Here is a 19,750-nt window from a genome sequence, read left to right as displayed (position 1 = left end):
GGGGCCGCCCTTCCGGGTGAATTCGCAAACGCAGTCCACCGAGCTGTTCTTTGGGCTGGGGTCGGGGTAAGCATGGGGAAGCCTCCCCCGTAAGGCAGCCTGTGGGGCCTGACGTCCCGGGCCGCCCACCGGGAAGGGAAAGGGGAAGTGCGCCTTGGCGCCTGGGGTCAAAAAGGGCGGGGAGAGCTGCTCTGTGAGGGCACAATTTGCAGAAGCCGCCAAGCCGGGGGTCTGCCGGCCTGACCCTCCTCGAGGCGCCTGGAACAACCCGAGGTAGGGCGCACCCCAGTTCCGTCAGGGCCTCGGCGGGCTGCAGCGCACCCAAACATGGCCGCCGAACCCGGGTTCCGGGGCCGCAGCCGGGATTCCGGGTGACGCACGACCGACGGGTTGCATCAGCCTGCGACCACGTGCTCGGCCCGCCCCTCCGCCCACGGATCCGGGCGCCGATTGGGCCACGTTAGGGCCGTGACCTCCGCCTCAGCCAATGGGAGGCAGCCACAGAGCGTTCTCGCCGCAGAGCCCTGGCGCGAGGTGCCTATAAAAGGCGTCTGAGGCGGGGGCGCGCGCGCGCTCCAGAGACGCGAACCGTCGTTGCGGAGTTTGTGGGGGGCGCTGCGTCGCCGCCTGCCTGGCATCTCGGAGCGCCGCGGAACCCACAGCGCAGCCGACATGGAGGTCGAGCCCGAACCCGAGCCTGAGCCCGTCACGCTCCTGGTGAAGAGCCCCAACCAGCGCCACCGCGACTTGGAGCTGAGCGGCGACCGCAGCTGGAGCGTGGGCCGCCTCAAGGCGCATCTGAGCCGCGTCTACCCCGAGCGCCCGGTGAGAGGGGCCCCCGACTCCCCCCGCCAGCGCCTCCCGCCCCGGCTGTCATCCCCTCGGCCCGCTTCGCGTCCACCTCCCCTTCCCTTCCAGCTTCTCCCTTTGCCGCCCCTCCCCCGACGGCTGGTCCTCACCAGGTCACTTCCCCAGGGCTGGGGGCTTGCCCTGCCCTGACGCGGTAGGCGCCGCCGCACCCGGCCCAGTGGCCGTCACCTCCAAGTCCTAGGCCGCCATCGCCCCGCCTTCCCGACGGGACGCCTTCCCTTGTCACTTCACCTCCCGTGGTCCCAGCCCCGCCTCCCGGACCACTGCCCCGTCCCCTGGGTCTGGCTTCGGGCCTTAGCCAAGCCGTTGAGACAGCAGTTTGACCTTGGGTGAGTCATTGCACCCTTCCAGCCTCAGTTTCCCCGGAAGGACAGGGCGGCTAGGCGTTCCGCGTTAGGATTGCATCCACCGGCTAGAAGCGAGGACACAGAAATGCTGCCAAGTGGATTTTCTGAATGCCGCGTCTCAGTGTGGAGCGGAGGCGGCGGAGGCCAGTGGCCAGGGAAACGGGGAGCGCCCAGGGAGTGTGTCCTTAAGGTCCCACACCCAGGAGCGAGACGTGGCTCTTCCCCTCCCCGTCCACCTTCCGCCCTGGGCCCCTCCCTGCCGCGCCGGTCTCCGCAGCCTTCGCCGAGTCCCGGGGAGGAGCCCCGCGCGCTTTCTGGCTCGAGGGAGTTAGAAGGGAAGCAGGCACAAAGAGTCTCCCTGAGTCTGGGTTTTAAGACTTTGGCCCCTCAATTACAGACTTCCTCGCTTTGTTTTGGTGGACACATCTGTCAACATCACCCTTAGCACCGCCCTCCGTCCCCACCACGTGATGGAGGCGGCTGCATCCTTCCTGTATTTACTTTCTACTCTGATATTATGTAAGTGTCACAGTGTGCTTTACTGCCCGCAAGTGTAATTCTCCATCAGACAGGAGGAGACATCGGGGCGAAAAAGATGGTGAAATTCTTCCTTGTTATCTGTAAAGTTGCCGTGTGTGGTAGCTCGGGGGTCAGGCCCTTTTTGCTCCTTACTTGTGCAGTATGGAAGGTAGAAGTGAGTTTTCCTTCTGAGTTATTCTTTTGAATTTTGCTTATTTATCTAATAAGCTTTCAATTCTTTTCTTTTTTTTTTTTTTAAAGATTTTATTTATTTATTTGAGAGAGAGAGAGAATGAGAGACAGAGAGCACGAGAGGGGGGAGGGCCAGAGGGAGAAGTAGACTCCCCGCCGAGCAGGGAGCCGGATGCGGGACTCGATCCCGGGACTCCAGGATCATGACCTGAGCCAAAGGCAGTCGCCTAACCAACTGAGCCACCCAGGCGCCCCATGAAACACTTTTTTTTTTTAAAGATTTTATTTATTTATTTGAGAGAGAGAGAATGAGAGACAGAGAGCATGAGAGGGGGAAGGGTCAGAGGGAGAAGCAGACTCCCTGCTGAGCAGGGAGCCCAATGTGGGACTCGATCCCAGGACTCCAGGATCATGACCTGAGCCGAAGGCAGTCGTTTAACCACCTGAGCCACCCAGGCGCCTCAAGGTTTCAATTCTTCAGCATACCCCTTGGGACTGTGTATAGTTTCACCCCAGCTGCTTCCAAGAAACTAGGTGGCTGTGTTGCTCTGAGAATGGCTATTAGGTATGCAGATAGGTGTCGTCGCTAGTTGCATCATTTGGTAAAAGGCAGTGTTTTGGAGGAGAGCTTCCCTTAAGGGCTTCCTTGGGGGACAAACATCACTCCTATTAAGTCCGAAGACCCAAATAAAAGACTTCTCAGGTGCGTAAGTTTGTGCTTAAAAATCACGGCTGGAGAGCACTCATCATTTGGTTTCTAACCTGAGAAGTCTTACTTTTATAATTTTTTTCAAATCAGCCTTCTGGGTAAAGACACAGCATGTCAGGTCAGGCCTCTAAAAGGAAACCCACAGGCAGCTATGGTTTTCAAACCTTTACTAGTGTGGAACTCTTCAATGTAAAGCAGGACCCCACCTCTCCAGTAGCGTTTTATGAAATGATGTGTATAGCATTACCTATAAAGTCGATCGGAACAGTGGTGAAGAAAGTATCCATTGTGGTTCTGTAGTTTTAGGTGCATAGTGTCAAAAATTCCTGATTTATGCAGATAAATAGATGCAGTTGTTGTTTTGATTGTTTTAAACACTTTGCTTTATAATCTCCAACTACTTGGCAGGAGCAGCTTTATGCCAAATTTTGCATAGTTGTTTGTATCGGCACTGGTTGGTGAGCTCTAGTGTACTGGCTTTGGTCTATATCATTTGAGGCTATTCGTTTTAAGTATGGTTTTTAAAGGAATTAAAAATGGATTTTAAAAGTGAGATTTGTATGAAAGTGTGGAGAGTCCTTGCAGTTTGAAATTACTGGGAAGGAGAAGAGGGGTTGGAGTCTTGACTTTTTAGCAGCAGGTGACCTTAGACAAGTCCGTTTCAGACTTTCCCTCCCTTCCAACAGGGATACTAAATCTCACAGGGTTGAATACCTCCTCTGTAGCTGCATTTGTATGTTGGGAAAAGTCTCTTTGAGAGTTTAGAATTAGTTTAGAATTGCTTTGTGTTATCTTAGGACAATACGAGGTGATTTTGGTGAAGGCTGACCTTGCTTGGGAGCACTGAGCTTTCTCTGAGACCATACAATTTGTGTTTTTAATGGCAGAAAGGAATTTCCTTGGGAATTTAAAAGTCATGTAGGTCACCATAGGTTTTGTGGACTGGAGATGATTTGCCATCCTAAATTTATTTGTATGTTAGAGAGAAATTAAAAGTTCAGCACTTTATAAAGAAGAGTTTTGTATATGAGACCTTTGGAAAAATGCTTTCCGGTGATTCTAGGAAAAAACACCCATGTTCGAGTTATTTGTATAAAAGTTTCTTCTGTGGTTGGGAACTTGTGGGAGCTAAATGCTGACCTGTGCTACTCTTTCTTGCCATGACTAGTGTCCAGAGGACCAGAGGTTAATTTATTCTGGAAAGCTGTTGTTGGATCACCAGTGTCTCAAGGACTTGCTTCCAAAGGTACATCATTTACACATTAACTTTTGAATGTTTTTTAAGCACTTACCAGGTTGAATTTAGGTCCTAAAGTACCTCCTTATTACTTTTAGCAGGAAAAATGGCATGTTTTGCATCTGGTGTGCAATGTGAAGGGTCCTTCAAAAATGTCAGAAACCAGTGCAAAGGTATGTCTGCTTTTTCAAGATTATAGCAATCTCTATAAATCAGACCCTCATGGTAGAAATAAAGGGAGTTGGAAAAAAGAGATTTTATTATTGCCTTTTTATCAAGTAATAGTTTGTTTCTTCCCCAGTGATAATCAGGAATTAGAAACTTATCAGTACAAGTGCATGTCTGCTATTATAGTAGTAGACTGTGCCATTCGTGTGTAGTGGGAAAGTAGAGTTCTACATTACACTGTCTTCCGGGACATGATTTGACCTGCAATAGCTGTGTATCCAGATCACTAAATCAGCAAGACACTCTAAAATGGGTTTTTACTGAATTTAGCACATAATAAGCTGCTTCTAAGGAATCACTCATTTTTATGAACAGTAAAAAAGTGAATATATTTCCTTTGGAAATTTTCATTGTGATGTATTTAATCGGGTAGGAAAAGACCACCATCTCTATCACGTGATCTCTAAAGACTGACTTATGTTTGACAACCAAAATCATTTATTTTTCACTTCACAGTGTTGATTTGAATATACAGTAATAATATTCTTTTTTTTTTTTTTTAAAGATTTTATTTATTTATTTGAGACAGAGAGAATGAGAGAGAGAGAGCACATGAGAGGGGGGAGGGTCAGAGGGAGAAGCAGACCCCCTGCTGAGCAAGGAGCCCGATATGGGACTCGATCCCGGGACTCCAGGATCTGACCTGAGCCGAAGGCAGTCGCTTAACCAACTGAGCCACCCAGGCGCCCTTACAGTAATAATATTCTAATGTAGTGATAACACTAAATTAGGATTACGACTCTATTTCCTGAAACATCTGAACGTAGGATAGGAAATTTCTTTCCTTTAGGTTGCTAGCTAGGTTGTATTTATAAATCTTGTTGGTCAGATTTAGTTTCTTGATTTAGTAAATTTAGCACCATAAGATTTGTAGAACATTATCAGGATGCTTTCTCATCAATGGTAACTTCATTGGAAGATTTTAATGAAATTACAGCGTAGTTACTCGAGGAAAAAATATGGATTTTTAAAATATCTATATATTGAAATTGGGTTGAACAAATTTCAGAGTATTTTTTACATAACATGGCATCTGTTTACTTTTGTCAAGTTCAGAGGTCGGGGTGAGGGACATAAGCCATTCACAGCAAAAGAATCCTTTTAGTTTGGTTGCAGACAGTTGCATCAGATCCTTTGTTCTAATATTTATCTTACACTTACTTAGGTTGCTGAATCCACAGAGCAGCCTGCTGGTCTCCATCAGGGACAGTATCCTGGGGATTCCTCGGGTGATAGCTTAAGGCAAAGGGAGGTTCTTCGGAACCTTTCTCCCTCTGGATGGGAGAATATCTCAAGGTGAGTGTTACAATAGAGAACCAGGTTTATACAACACGGACATGCATCATTTGCATCAATTTTAAGAATAAAGTATGTTTATAGAATATAGTCACAGAACTTTAAAATGTACAAAATTTTGCTTTTTAAGGGCTTCACTTTAAAGATCTGTTATGTATTTAACTTAATACACAGCCTTTTAAGAACACATAAACATATGGGGATGCACGAGTTGAAAATGTAGGCATTTCCCTTCCCACGTGGGTGTGCTTTGCATTGTGCTGACCTCATGATAGGGACTTAGTGCTGCTGCTGTGGAGAAAACAGCCAGTGTAAGCATCTCACAGCTGCTTTGCCAGTGGCTTTGTGCTTTGTCTGTCTTAACAATGGGTGACAAAAGGTGAAAAGATGAAGAAATGCTCTGCCAAGGACTGAGTTGGTGGTGCTGGGAAAAAAAGGTCTTGTCTTTAGAGCAAAAGCCAAGAGTGACTAAATGCTCTAATGTTTGGATTTCATAGCTCTTGGAACATCTTATTATGAAAGTTCTTATGAGAAAAAAATAATTAACTGCAAGTTGAAATTCTGTAGCCCCTCAACTCCCCTGCTTTCCTTTTCCTAGTAGTTATTATTAATATTTGATTTTGACAAAGTCAGGTATTTGAGGAATGATGAGTTGTTTTTTTTTTCCTTAACGGAAATTTCAAATACACACAAGAGCAGAGGGAACTGTGTAATGAACCTCACATAGACATCACCTGAGCCCAGTAATGATCATAGTTTCGCCATGCTTGTTTCATCTATTCGCCCTTTGCTTTTTCCTTTCTGACATGTTTAAGTAACTCCTAGACATCATGTCAGTTCACCCCTACGTACTTGAGTAAAACCTTAGAGTTCTCTTGCATATCTACAATACTGTCCTCATCAGAGCTACAAAAGCACTTTGTTATCATCTCATTTCCTTGCACTATAACATTTTTAAACGATCAAAAACAATATTATACCAAGACCTACTTGAATTGGAATACCATTTTAGAAACACTCTGGCTCGGGAATTTGGTTAAAAGACTGTCAGCATAGGGGCACCTGGGTGGGTCAGGCAGTTGAGCGTCTGACTCGATCTCAGGGTCTTGAGATTGAGCCCTTAAAAGAGAAAAAGATTGTCCGCATATAAATTGGATAATTGGATAGAAACACTTAAAACTACTTCCCTTATTCTAGCCATACAACTTGAGATTTGTGGCCCATATGTATGTGAATTTCACCTTGATAAAACTTGTCGATTGTATTCAACACCTATTTATTGAGTAGCCAGTGCATATAATTTTAAGGATGGGAGTTAACCAGCAGAGATGATCACATAACCAGTTCCTGATTTTTCCACAATGCTTTTAGTTTTGTGAATTGCTGCCAAAGGAGTTCACTCTGAAAAGGGCACAAAGCCAAAGATGACACCCATATGCTCTGCTTAAGAAATAGGAGTTTGGTGTCAAACAGGTCTCAAATCCAGCCCTGCTATTTAACTAGCTCAGTGACTTCCTGCAAATCCCTCGTCTTCCTTGAGCTGTATTCAGGCTCCCTTCTGTGACGTGGAGGGGGAAGCTCCCTCCCCACAGGTTGGTGGGGATCCGGTGAGGTAACAGCCCAGCAGCCTGTACAGGGCACAAGTGGTCAGTAAGCACGCGTGAGTGATGCCACATACACACGTAACTCTGCCCCGCTGTGTAGCTCAGATTTAGGGGTGGGGAGAAATGGGTAGTAGGAGGAGGGGCTAGTTTTCTTCAGGAAAGGCTTTGAGAGAGATGTGGCTTTTTAGGGCTGCTCTTTGAAGGATAAACGGTGGGTTTAGAGCTGCAGTGACACTCAGCAAATGGAGACTGGGGGTGCGGGTCCACCTAGCCTGAACGGGCCCCGCTGGTTTACACGTCCTGGCAGTGACCTGCTGAGAGTAGGGCTCTGTCAGCACTGCCTGTGCTCGTGTCGCACGGGGGCCTCTCACAGTCCTCTACCAGTGAGCTGTCACACAGCCTCCTCTTTGCTCTCTCTTCGAAGTGCTGGTTGTAATTTAGACCTTTGCGTTTATTCATACGACACCTAGTCAAAATGAGTGTTTTTAAAAAAATCTGTCATAGGCCTGAAGCTGTCCAGCGAGTGTTCCAAGGCCTGGGGCCTGGTTTCTCGGGCTATACAACCTATGGTTGGCTGCAGCTCTCCTGGTTCCAGCAGATCTACGCACGGCAGTACTACATGCAATAGTGAGTCCTTTCCTGTCCTGCTGGGGGCGGCCGGGCGAGGGGTGGAGGAATGAGGGTAGTCATCAGTCTCTGCAGAGCCTTGCTCTGTCTGGCCCGGTGTAAGTGATAACTGCTACCTAATTTGTGTATTAATTCAGGGGGGCTTGTGTCTGTACATAGTTTGATGACTCATCCAGAATCAGTTACTTCCTTTTCAATACGAGGTATCTTTAGTTTCGTGAAAAGTTTAATTTGCTACTGTACCATACTTTTATAGTTTTATACTTTCAACTCCCGATGAAATTTACCATGTGGTGCTCTCAGGAGCAGAAAAGGCATTTATAGATTCAACTGTTAGTAAAGAAATTATTCACTAAGTTAAAGAAGTCAAATTTTTTATGTACCTACTTATAATTCTTAACAGTAAAAGACCCTGTGTAAATAAGGCTATGAGAAGCACAGTCTTCACAGTGCTTTGCTCTCAACAGTATCTGCCTCTGTTGATTTTCTTTTAGTTTAGCGGCCACTGCTGCATCGGGGGCTTTTGTCCCCTCACCAAGTGCACAAGAGCTACCTGTGGTCTCTGCACCTGCTCCAGCCCCTATTCACAACCAGTTTCCAGCAGAGAACCAGCCAGCCAATCAGAATGCTGCTCCTCCAGTGGTGGTTAATCCTGGGGCCAATCAAAATTTGCGGATGAATGCACAAGGTGGCCCTATTGTGGAAGAAGATGATGAAATAAATCGAGATTGGTTGGATTGGACCTATTCAGCAGCCACATTTTCCGTTTTTCTCAGTATCCTCTACTTCTACTCCTCCCTGAGCAGGTTCCTTATGGTCATGGGGGCCACCATCGTTATGTACCTGTAAGCAGATGATTTCGCTTTCCTTCTTTCCCTTTATTACAAATTAATGCTGCATGGGGGCTCAAACCAAGTACAGAATTTTTCTCTTTTTTTGAGCAGTCTCAGTCATTATTTATGAAAGTGTGTTTCTGTTTTTAAGATTTTATTGAGAGTGCGAGCAGGGGAGGGGCAGAAGGGGAGAGAGAGAATCTTAAGCAGGCTCCATGCCCAGTGCAGAGCCCGATGCGGGGCTCGCTCTCACGATCCTGAGATCATAACCTGAGACAAAATCAAGAGTTGGACACTTGACCGACTGAGCCACCCAGGCATCCCTATGGAAGTGTATGTAAACAGCATATTATTCTGGCACCTTCAGTGCAAGGAACTGACAGTTTGGTTGGGCACTGCTGAGAACACATTAATTGTATGTTAATGCAAGAAGGACATTCTGTTTTCTTCTAGATAAGGGACCTGCCAGGCTCATGAACCACAATAATATGGCCATTCTAAAGCATGAAAGGGAAAATTGTATTTGTTTTGAATAAAAACAAGTTTATCTTTATCAAGCTGTAGTTGCTGCCTCCCAGGATTAGAGGTCAGGCACTGACGGCAGCAAAGCTCTAAAGGGCTAGGGAGCCTTTACAGACCTGACGTTTGGCTTTATCCACGGCTCAGAGTAGTGGTTCTCAACCAGGATGATTTTGTACTCCTAGGGTGTGGCACTTCTGACTGTCACAACTAGAGGGGTGGTCCTACTGGCATCTAGTAGGTAGAGGCCAGAGGTGCTGCTGAGCATCCTACCAAGCGCAGGACAGCCCCACAGTAAATATCCAGCCCAATATGTCAGTAGTGTCAAAGGTGAGAAACCCTGGCCTGAAGTGGTAAGTCCTTGTTTGTGGTCAGAACTGACCAATGTTTCCTATGGAGTGAAAATGGATTCTTCAGTTTTAAAAATCATAAGAGAGCAGTATTTGAATAATAAAACAATTACTCTTATATCCAGAATTAATCATTGTTAAAATTTTGTCATATTTGCTATAAGACTTGTATTTAGTTGGATTTTCCAAATAAAATATTAGTCAATTTTTTAAGTTTTTTAGTCTCTAGAATCATATATTTGTGACCAAATTTAGGTCTTATTATTATGTAGGTTATTACATATTCTAACCCCAGCTCTGTGTGCATGTGTGTGTTTATCCCTCCCGACCCCCTGCTCAGGTTTGCAGGTGTAAAGTTTAGTTCAGGATCAGCAAGAGTACTTTCTGTGTGCAGGGTGCTGTTAATGTTGGTGGGCACACAGTGCTGAATAAAACATAGTCCCCATAGTGACCTTGAAGAAGCTGACAGGCCAGTGAGGAAGTCTAGGAGATGGTGTGGTAGAAAGTCTCTGCAGATGGGCCTGGCTGTGAGCTTCTAATCAGAGCATTGCTGTGATTAGAGGAGGAGAGCAAGGGGGACCCTATCTAATCAAGAAGAGCCTTAAATTCTTGAACAAAGTTCACTGTGATTTGCTAAGATGAACTTTTATGTGCTTCCTTTGAAGGCATCACGTTGGGTGGTTTCCATTTAGGCAGAGGCCGGTTCAGAACTTCCCAAACGATGGTCCTCCTCATGAAGCCATAAATCAGGACCCCAACAATAACTTACAGGTAAGGAGCTCCCAGGGGGGCCCAGCAAGCTTCGTGTGAAATGCCAGGCTCTCAAATCCTTAACATTTAGATACTTAGCCTCATAGTTTACCATTTCATTAGGCTGAAGTTTCAAGATTTTTTCAAATTTGTTCTTAGAGCAGTAGCTTTTTTTTTTTTTTAAGATTTATTTATTTTGAGAGCGAGCAAGACCATGCATGCGTGCAAGCAGGTGGGTGGGGTGGGGGAGAAGAGAGAGAGGGATAGAGAGAATCTCAAGCAGACTCCCTGCACCGAGTGCGGAGCCCAACATGGGGCTCGATCCCGTGACCCTGAGATCATGACCTGAGCAGAAACCAAGAGTCAGACACGTAACTGACTGAGCCCACCCAGGCACCCCTAGCAGCAGCTATTTTTATTTATTTATTTATTTATTTATTTTAAAAGATTTTATTTATTTATTTGACAGACAGCAAGAGAGGAAACACAAGCGGGGGGAGTGGGAGAGGGAGAAGCAGGCTTCCCACGAGCAGGGAGCCCGATGCAGGGCTCGATCCCAGGACTCCGGGATCATGACCCCAGCCAAAGGCAGACGCTTAACGACTGAGTCACCCAGGCGCCCCAGCAGTAGCTATTTTTAAAAAAACATTGAGTATGCCATAAAATCCATCAGGTATTTTGGTCCTGTGGCAATTTGCATCTTGGCAAATGTAAATAATGTTTTTTTAAACTCACTATTTTGAGCATTCAGAGGTCTATAACCATGTGTTATACCATGGAAACTGCTAATGGATAGTTATTCTAATTAAAGATTAGGAATATAAGCATGTCTCACTTCCAGAATGGATTTCCTGGAGAATTTCCCTAGATTTATAGAGCAGTTTAATCCATAATCCCAAAGGATATTCTTTTATAATATAAATTGTCACCCTAGTATCTATTTTTAGAACTCTGGGTTTCCATTTTTAGTTTCTTAACTCGGAACACTGCCAAAATCAGAATATCCATATTTAATGAAGTGGTTAACTTAATTCATGAGTTTAATAATAAAGATCTGGTTACTTCTTTTGTTCTAATTCTTATTGCCAGGGATTTTCAAAACTGGGAGAAGGTCACCAGCAGTTATGCTGTGAGGCCTGAGAACTCAACATCCAGCCGAGGACACCATTTCCTGCGGTCCTGTCTGCCTGGTTGCTTTGAATATGGGGCCAGGGATTTACTCTGCCCTTTCCTGACATTATTTCCTAATGGTTTTCTCATTGTGTTTCATTAACTGTAGGAAGGCCCTGATGCTGAAGTTGAAGACCCCAACCGCCTTCCTCCAGACAGGGATGTACTGGACGACGAGCAGACCAGCCCTTCATTTATGAGCACAGCCTGGCTTGTCTTCAAGACTTTCTTTGCTTCTCTTCTTCCAGAAGGCCCCCCAGCCATAGCAAATTGATGGTGCTTGCTTTCTGGCTGCTGGAGGCTTCGACAGGCGTGGACTGGATCTTCTGACTCCAGCTAGATTTCCTCACCTGGACATGGCAGTGGCACAGAATTCGAGAATCAACGAGGAGGAGGATATGCTTTTGTGATCAAGCAAAAGCAGAAACTAAGACATGAAGCCATGATACAAATTGATGAACAAAAAATGTCCAAGGCTTCTCATGTCTTTATTCTCTGAAGAGCTTTAATATATACTGTATGTAGTTTCATAGGCATTGTAAGTAGAAGGCATTAGTGTCGCATGTTTATGCCTGAGGAACTTTTCAGGTGTGTGAGTCTGCATGTGTGTTTGTACATAGATATCATAGATGCAGAAATGGTTCTGCTGGTACGATTTGATTCCTGTTGGAATGTTTAAATTACACTAAGTGTACTACTTTATATAATCAGTGAAATTGCTAGACATGTTTTAGCAGGACTTTTCTAGGAAAGACTTATGTATAATTGCTTTTTAAAATGCAGTGCTTTACTTTAAACCAAGGGGAACTTTGCAGAGGTGAAAACCTTTGCTGGGTTTTCTTTTCAATAAAGTTTTACTATGAATGACCCTGGCAGAGACTCTTGTCATCTTAGCAGTTTGCTCCATGTCCATGTCACTGGGTGGTCAACAGTTGAGTTGCTAACTTGTGAGTCACCTGAATGTTTTGCTTCTTTTTATAAAAGGACTATTTGTACTAATGAAGAATGATAAGGTAAGGCCATGAAAGTTTTAATTTACTAAGAATATACGTGTGTTTGTCCCCATTCCCTGATTCCAACAGTACTGGCTTTGTAGAACCCATCAGACTTGAATTCCCCAGGTTTAAATTACTGGCATTGGGGCGCCCGGCTGGCCCAGTCGGTAGAGCATGGGACTCTTGATCTTAGGGTCATGAATTCAAGCCCCCCATTGGGTATGGAACCTACTTTAAAAAAAAAAAAGGCATTAAGTACCTTCCATCTTGGCAATTCTGTGGTAATTACACCTGCTCATATAGCAGGCTTTTGGTAAGCTGAGCTTGCTTCTGTGATTTTAATCTTTTACATATTAATTTTGAGACTAATCTCAAAACACAGTTGCGTGTATTTTTCACACACAAATAATGCTACAGGCAGAATGCTGAAGGCGTGGGCAGGGTGTTTTCGGCAGAGTGAATCACTTGTATCATGGTTGTGATCATTTAAATGAACCATTACTGAAAACCTTGTTTACATCAAATACTCCTCAAACAGTTCATACTAAGGCTTTTGCAAGGCTTGGGTAGAAAAGCCTATTGATTTTCAGGGGAGGGGGCCTCACCATCTGACAAGGTGCTTGGAGCCCCAGACAGCTGGTGATACCCGTCTCCTGTTTCTAAAGGAGTGGGGCCACTCTCCCTGTGAGGTCAGCCTGTGATGATGAAACTCCAGATTCCATGGGCCCAAAATAATTCCAGGAAGATGCTCCCGAGCACAGCTGACAAGGATTCACATTGGCCCAAGCCGCACCAGGACAAAGGGGATCTTCAGACAACAGGGAAGGCTTAAGACGGCTGACAGGCGGGGGATGCGGCAGAAGGCAGAAATGTTGATGCTTCCACAACAGTGACTAAATGTAGTATAATAATGCACTACATACCACCATTCGTATTTAGAAAATTACTGGTTTGGATCTCCATGAAAAAGTAGCAATTAAATACCTGAAAACAAAACAAAATTTCCTCATTGCAGCTTAAACCATAGCAGCTTCTTTAAGTTTGCGTTTTCCGAGGTGTGTTTTCCTAAATCCTAGTTCCACAGGAGAAACTGCAAAAATGAGCTCATGGTCAAGTAAATTTGCAAACCACAGTTTGATCCCGGACTTCCAGGATTTTCAAAATGCTGATGGGCCTGAAGGGAGGGCGGTCTGCAGCCTCTTCCTTCCTAGGAAGGTGCCTAGGACCGAACCATGTGGAATGTTTAGGTGGCAATACTTTGCAGGGCTGGGCCAAGTTTCTCCAGAAGGCCGTATATGCTCTAATCAATGAGGACTTATGCTGCTATTTCTTCCAACAGGTCCAGGGATCAAGGGGCAGAAATGGGAGTGGTACTACACTCACTATGACCCTATTGATCAATTAGAAAAAATTTTGTTTCTCTTTCCCACAATCTTGTGCTCTGCTCCAGAGGTCTTAGTTCCCAAAGGAGTATATTCATTTCCTAGAACTACCATAAGAAATTCTACAAACTGGGTGGCTTAAAACAATAGAAATTTATTCTCTCACAGTTCCAGTGGCTAGAAGTCTGAAATCAGGGTGTTGGCAGATGGCTTCCTTCTGGGGTTCCTGGGGGAGAACCTGTTCCATGCCTTTCTCCTAGCTTCTGGTGGTTGCCAGCAATTTCTTGATGCTCCTTGGCTTGGAGCTGTGTCACTCCAATTTCTGCCTCCTTCACATAGTTTCCTTCCCTCTGTTTCTGTGTCTCTGTGTCTTCACATGACCTTATAAGGATGCCAGTCATTGGATTTACATCTGCAAAGACCTCCTTTCACATTCCAAGTTTCTGGATGGACAGGAACTTCGGGGGACATAGTTCAACCCACAACAGGGAGTAATGCATCCACTGGGTGACAATGATTCCATTAAACTGAAAACTAAGACCGCCACCTGGCTACTTTGTGGTCCCCCTGCTTCTGAATCAATAGGCAAAGAAGGGAGTTGTTCTGTTGGCTGGGTGGATCCATCCTGATTATCAAGAGGAAATTGGGCTGCACTCTACAATGAAGGTAAGAATTCTGGAATACAGGAGATCCGTTAGGTTGTCTCTTCGTACCATGCCTTGTGATTAAAGTCAATGGAAAGTTACAACCCAATTCAGGTAGGACTACTAATGGCTGTGACTCTTCAGGAATGAAGGTTTGGGTCACTCGGCCAGGTAGAGAACGATAACCATCTGAGGTGCTAACTGAAAACATGGAATGGGTAGTGGAAGAAGGGATTTATAAATCCCCAATTACAGCCACGTGACCAGGTGTAGAAATGAGGACTGTAATTGTCCTGAATATTCCTCATTTTGTTGTTTGTATGTTTGCACACACACACTTGCATATTATATATTTTCTTCCCTTGTCTCCTTATCATCTAACATAAGATGAATTAATCATACCTAACTTTACATCACAGGATTTTAGTTACAGGATATCAAGGACAAGAGTGACCATCACCCAAGAACTTGGCATCCTCTCCTGGGGAAAGGGTCAGCATGTTTTTTGTGAAAACCGCAGGATAGCGGCATCACATTGAGTGGAAGCATGACTTTGTTTCTGTCTTTATCCAGAGATGAAGTGTGGTTTAAGAACACGAGCATGGGTACGGAACTGACAAAGGGTGATCTTGACGATGGTTACTTCATGTCAACCATGGCAAGGCCCAATTATGCAACCAATCATTAACTAGGTGTTGACGTGAAGGTATTTTGCAGATGTGATTCACATCTACAATCAGATTCTAAGTAAAGGCAATTATCCTCTATAATCAGAGTGGGCCTCATCCAATTCACTGAAAGGTCTGAAGAGCAAAAGGGAGGTTTCCCTGAGGAAGAAGCAGTCCAGCCCACAGCCTGCAAGGGAGCTTCTGCAGTCTCCAGCCTGCCGGCCTGCCCTAACACTTGAGACTTGCCTGGCCAGGCTCTGCAATCACGTAAGCCCATTCCGTGGTATAAACGAACGATGAGCTCATCTTCTACAGGTTCTGTTTCTCTGGCAGAACGCTGACTGATACAGGGTCCCGGCTTGGAGATGAGGGTCCAGCTCCTCATCCTGGGGTGCCGGGCTGGCCAATGGGAGGCTGCTTCCGGGACGGCTGTGTCACGCATTCAGAAGAGAGTGCACCTCTGGCTGTGCTTTGGACCAAATGCCTGTGGGGGAGGCTCCAGGGGAGGCTTTGCTCTGTGCCTTGTAAAGGTCTCCCGTCCCGGGGAGGGGGCTGGGTCGGCTTGCAAGAAGGAAGGGGTGAGGTCGGAAGTGGTGGGTTATCAATGGCACGAGGACCTGGGGAGTGGGTCGGGGAAGGCTGTCTCTGATGTGGTGACATCCAAGAGTAGCTTTGCTCACAGCATTCTCCGTGGCCTAGCCACAGGAGCAAATTCTCTGATACCCACTGGATTCGTCCATGCCTGAACGTGAAGGTGCTTGTGGTCCCCCATCCACACAGCTGGCTGAAGAACACACAGGCAGGCACATGTACCCTACATTCAACACTCAACAGTTCTGTACTGAGGACCCACCTGGTGCTGGCTGTTCCCTGCCCTCAGGGAGCTTATGTCCTGGTGGGATGACAGACACCATGCAAGGGAACAAGTGGACATAAAATGAGAAGGACTAGCAGGGAGAAACGTAGACAAGAGAGAGAATAATGGGTTGGGGGACATTTTAGATAGCAGTGGGTTTGGGGCAGGGCGAGTAGTTAGTGGTCAGGGAAGACCTCTGAGGAGGCGATACCTGAAGGAGGAGCTGAAGCAAACCCAGCAAAGATTGGGGAAGAGCCTTCCAAGTAGTGCAAAGGCCCTGAGGTAGGAAGAGGCTCGGCATAGCCAACGTCTTGGAAGGTAGCTGAAGGGGAATGGTGGGCGATAAGATCCAGAGGTGGGTGGAGCGAGGTCACATAGGGCCTCGCAGCCACTGTAAGGAATGCGGGTTTTCGTCTAAGTGAGATGAGAGCCATTGGAGGAGCCATAAGAAGGGGTCGGGGTGGGGAGGCTCATTCTTGAAGGAGCTGGAGTTTAATGAAGGATGAGGGAGGAAAAATGAAAGCCTGCCAGGAAATCGCAAATCCAGAGCCAGAGCAAGAAGGTGGCGCAAAGCCGGTGAGGGGATGGTGGAGATTGTCGATGACACAGGGCAGGATTAGGGGATGTGGGGTCAGTGAGGGTAAGGCTGACTGGGGCGACCACAGGGAAGGTGGTGGTGTGTTCTTACGGGGGTTGGCCTGTGAGGGGAAGCTCTTTGTAGCGGTGAGGCCAGAGGGGTCGTCCCCTGGAAGGGCAGAGTGCGTGGGGACAGGAGAGCTGGTTTGAGCCCCAGCCACGGGGCCCTGGGGAAGTTGCACCCCACTCTGAGCTCCTGCTTCCTCACCTATAACGCAGACCCCTGGGGCATATAAAGCCTGCTCTGCCCACCACACGGGGCGCATGAGGCTCAAAATAATGCAGTGTTTTCCAAAGGTGCCAAGAGTGAGCTGGAAGGGGCGTGCAGAACAAATCTAGAGGGTCCATGGTGGAACCCTTTATTTTAATAACCATGTTATTTTTAAATGGTTTAGATGAGTGTATTTTTCCACTTAAAGTGAGAATACAAAGGCCCCTTTAAAAAATGCATTTAAGTAAAAAAGCAAGTCAGTTTAAAAGGTTAGGTAAATAATAGACAAAACAAAGCACATGCAGTTTTAAGGCATTTAAAATAGCTTAATAAAGAATTTGCTCACGGTATAAAAAAATAAAAGCACACGCAGAGAAGACAGAAATCCTGACAGTAGTTCTCGAATGATCGAGGTTCAGGAAACACTCTACGCCAAAATTTTGTGAACGTAGTGCCCATGAAAATGTTTTTTAAAAAAGACACGAGGAGCAGCGCGTCTGTCTGTGTTTTGGGGGGTTTCCTGGGGGGGTGCGAGGACAGGTGTGGGCTGATGTAGCTGGAGTTGCCACGTAGGGGGGCCGGTGTGCGCGCGCGGGGGGAGCGTGTCTGCGCACACGTGCGCACGGGGTTGTCTGCGCATGCGTTGCTTTCTCGGGGCAGGTGCGGGGATATGGGCGCCTCCAGGGTGTGCTGTGAACAGTGACACGCCCCCCTCCCCAGCCCCCTCCTCTACCCCGTGGGACTGGGTGGGCAGGACGCCTGCAGCCGGGTGGTCACCAGCCACCAGGGGGGCAGCGGATGGCTGGGCAGCGGCCTTCTTTGGCCTGTTCCTCAACCCAGAACCTCAGATCTTCGGGACCTCTGCACCGCAGGCCGCGTGCGCTCTGAGCCTGGCCCTGGAGGCCATCTGAAGGCTTCCTCTGCCCCTCTCCACCTCCCCCGACTTCCCCCAGGCCTCTGCCCATTGCCCCTGGCTGAGGGTTTCTGGAAGGCCTAGGACGCAGTAAGTGGGGTGTTGGTCGTAGGGCGGGTTGGGACCCGCGGGCAACCTCCGGTGGGCTCATGGGGGCTTGGGAGAAGGGACCCAACTGGCCTGCAGCCCTGGGGTTCTGGCACCCGGCCCTCTGGGAGCACAGCCAGCCTGGGGACAGCAGCACCATTTAACAAAAATCCCAACTCCTTCTCAGATTCATCCTCTCCGCAAATACTTCCCGAAGCCCTGCTGGGTGCCCGGCGCTCCCCTTCCGGTGATGGGCCGCTCCCTCCGCCCCGGCCTGCGGGAGGCTGCCTGGAGCTGAGAACATTCGTGGGCAGTAGCTTTCCTGTCTCCTGGAGCCAGCAGTGGGCCAGGCCTGCACCAAGCAACACCTCCTGAATTCTCAGGGCGACCCTCGGAGAAGGCGGAGGCTCTGAGGGCTCACGTGACTTACCAAGTCCCACCGCCAGTGAGCAGCCCATGCTGGGAGCCTCGCGGAGCTGGTTCTCATTAGGAAGTCCTTCCTTTTCCTTAGAGAACCCCAGACACGGCGGCCTGCTCTCGGCCTAATGCGCCTTATGTGGGACCAAACACGAGGAGCCCGGCAGTCCCCTGCATCTCGGGAGGTACCATTACTTCTTGCTCCGACCCCAACCCCAGGTGAGCACGTTAACAATCCAGGGCAGGCAGCCTCAACAACACAATGTGGTTACAAATATCCCGTCCAGGGCGCCTGGGTGGCTCAGATGGTTAAGCGTCTGCCTTCGGCTCAGGTCATGATCTCAGGGTCCTGGGATCGAGTCCCGCATCGGGCTTCCTGCTCCTTGGGAGCCTGCTTCTCCCTCTGCCTCTCTCTCTCTGTCTCTGTCTCTCATGAATAAATAAATAAAATCTTTAAAAAAACAAACAAACAAACAAACACAAATATCCCGTCCAGACCATGCTCTGGGGCTGTTGTGCTTACCTGCTTTAGGGACGTGGGATCCTATTATATGTTTCTCTCCCCCAGTGACACTGGTCAGCTGAGTAATGCCCCCCCACCACCCCCAAGGTATGCCTGTCCTGATCCCTGGAACCTGTGAATGTTATTTTATATGGCAAAAAAATATATTTTTCTTTTTTTTTTTGCAGACGTGATTAAGTTCATGATTTGAGATGAGGGGATTATCCTGGATTAGCCGGATGGCTTCTAAATGTCCTCTCTGAGAAGCAGAAGGAGATGTGACACACAGATGGAGAGGAGAAGGCCATGTGAACACGGAGGCAGAGATGGGAGACGTGTGGCCACAAGCCAAGGCATTCTAGCAGCCGCCAGAAGCTGGAATAGGCGAGGAGCGGGATCACCCTAGAGTCTCTGCAGGGAGTGCAGCCCCGCGGACGCCGGGTGCCAGCCCAGGGCTGCTGATTTGGGACGGCTGGCCTCCAGAACTGTGAGCAGATACATTTCTGTTGTTTTAAGCCATCGAGTTAGTGGGAGTTCGTTATAGCAGCCACAGGAAGCTAATCCGGGCACCAGATGTTAGCAAACCATCACCCTGATCACCATCATAAAGATCATAAAACGATCATTTTTAAGTGGCAGGATACAGAATGGCATGTGTAAGAGGAACCTGTTTTTGTAAAAAATGTGGCGTGTGTGTGTGTGTGTATCCACGCAGCCACAGAAAAATAGTGGGGAGAAATGAGAAGACAGACATGCTCATTACCCAGCAAGACTTCCTTCCAGCAATTTAAACTTAGGACATAATTCAGGCTGTACGTGACGGCGTGCATACAATACAGTCCAGTATGGTTCAATTAATCATATTGCAGCTGCTGAGTAGAGCACTATACAAATTTTGTTTTTGAGAGAGAGAGAGAGAGAGCGTGCACGCATAAGCAGGGGAGGGGGAGCAGAAGGAGAAAGAGAATCTCAGGTGGACTCCCCGCTGAGCACGAAGGCCAAGGCCGACTCCACTTGGGGCTCAATCCCATGACCCTGAGATCATGACCTGAGCAGAAATCAAGAGTCAGACGCTCAAGTGACTGAGCCACCCAGGCGTCCTGAACACTATACAAATTTTTAAACAAAGATCTTGTATAAATGTACTTATTTCTACAGAGATAAAGAAAAGGCTGTAAGTAAGATGGC

At 47.3% G+C, this 19,750-nt stretch overlaps 1 protein-coding gene across 3 annotated transcripts; it reads left to right on the top strand.

Moving 5' to 3' along the window:
• The first annotated feature begins 553 nt into the window (after positions 1-553).
• HERPUD1 (homocysteine inducible ER protein with ubiquitin like domain 1) lies at positions 554-12,123 on the top strand. 3 transcript variants are annotated; one of them, XM_045891086.2, is made up of 8 exons: positions 554-825; positions 3,806-3,883; positions 3,976-4,047; positions 5,268-5,398; positions 7,507-7,629; positions 8,124-8,474; positions 9,997-10,102; positions 11,361-12,123. In XM_045891086.2, exons 1-8 carry the CDS (start codon positions 673-675, stop codon positions 11,523-11,525), a joined length of 1,179 nt encoding a protein of 392 aa, XP_045747042.1. In that variant the 5' UTR covers positions 554-672; the 3' UTR covers positions 11,526-12,123. The 3 variants fall into 3 exon arrangements, with proteins under 3 accessions (XP_045747042.1, XP_064437558.1, XP_045747041.1); XM_045891085.2 differs by having other exon boundaries at positions 555-825; positions 3,973-4,047; XM_064581488.1 differs by lacking the exon at positions 9,997-10,102 and having other exon boundaries at positions 3,973-4,047.
• The last annotated feature ends 7,627 nt before the right edge of the window (positions 12,124-19,750 follow it).

The sequence above is a fragment of the Mirounga angustirostris genome, unplaced genomic scaffold, assembly GCF_029215605.1.
Source record: "Mirounga angustirostris isolate CCGP_5_RB_7025 unplaced genomic scaffold, mMirAng1.0.hap1 SCAF_16, whole genome shotgun sequence".
NCBI lineage: Eukaryota > Metazoa > Chordata > Mammalia > Carnivora > Phocidae > Mirounga > Mirounga angustirostris.
This window is presented reverse-complemented; position numbering and strand designations above follow the sequence as displayed.

What these genes read in the sequence shown, in the direction of transcription:
- HERPUD1 (XM_045891085.2), top strand. Translation starts at nt 673, where the DNA reads ATGGAGGTCGAGCCCGAACCCGAGCCTGAGCCCGTCACGCTCCTGGTG. An exon ending in CGGCAGTACTACATGCAATA is followed by an intron (nt 7,630 to 8,123) that starts GTGAGTCCTTTC and finishes ATTTTCTTTTAG; the next exon opens with TTTAGCGGCCACTGCTGCAT. An exon ending in GCCACCATCGTTATGTACCT is followed by an intron (nt 8,475 to 9,996) that starts GTAAGCAGATGA and finishes CTTCCTTTGAAG; the next exon opens with GCATCACGTTGGGTGGTTTC.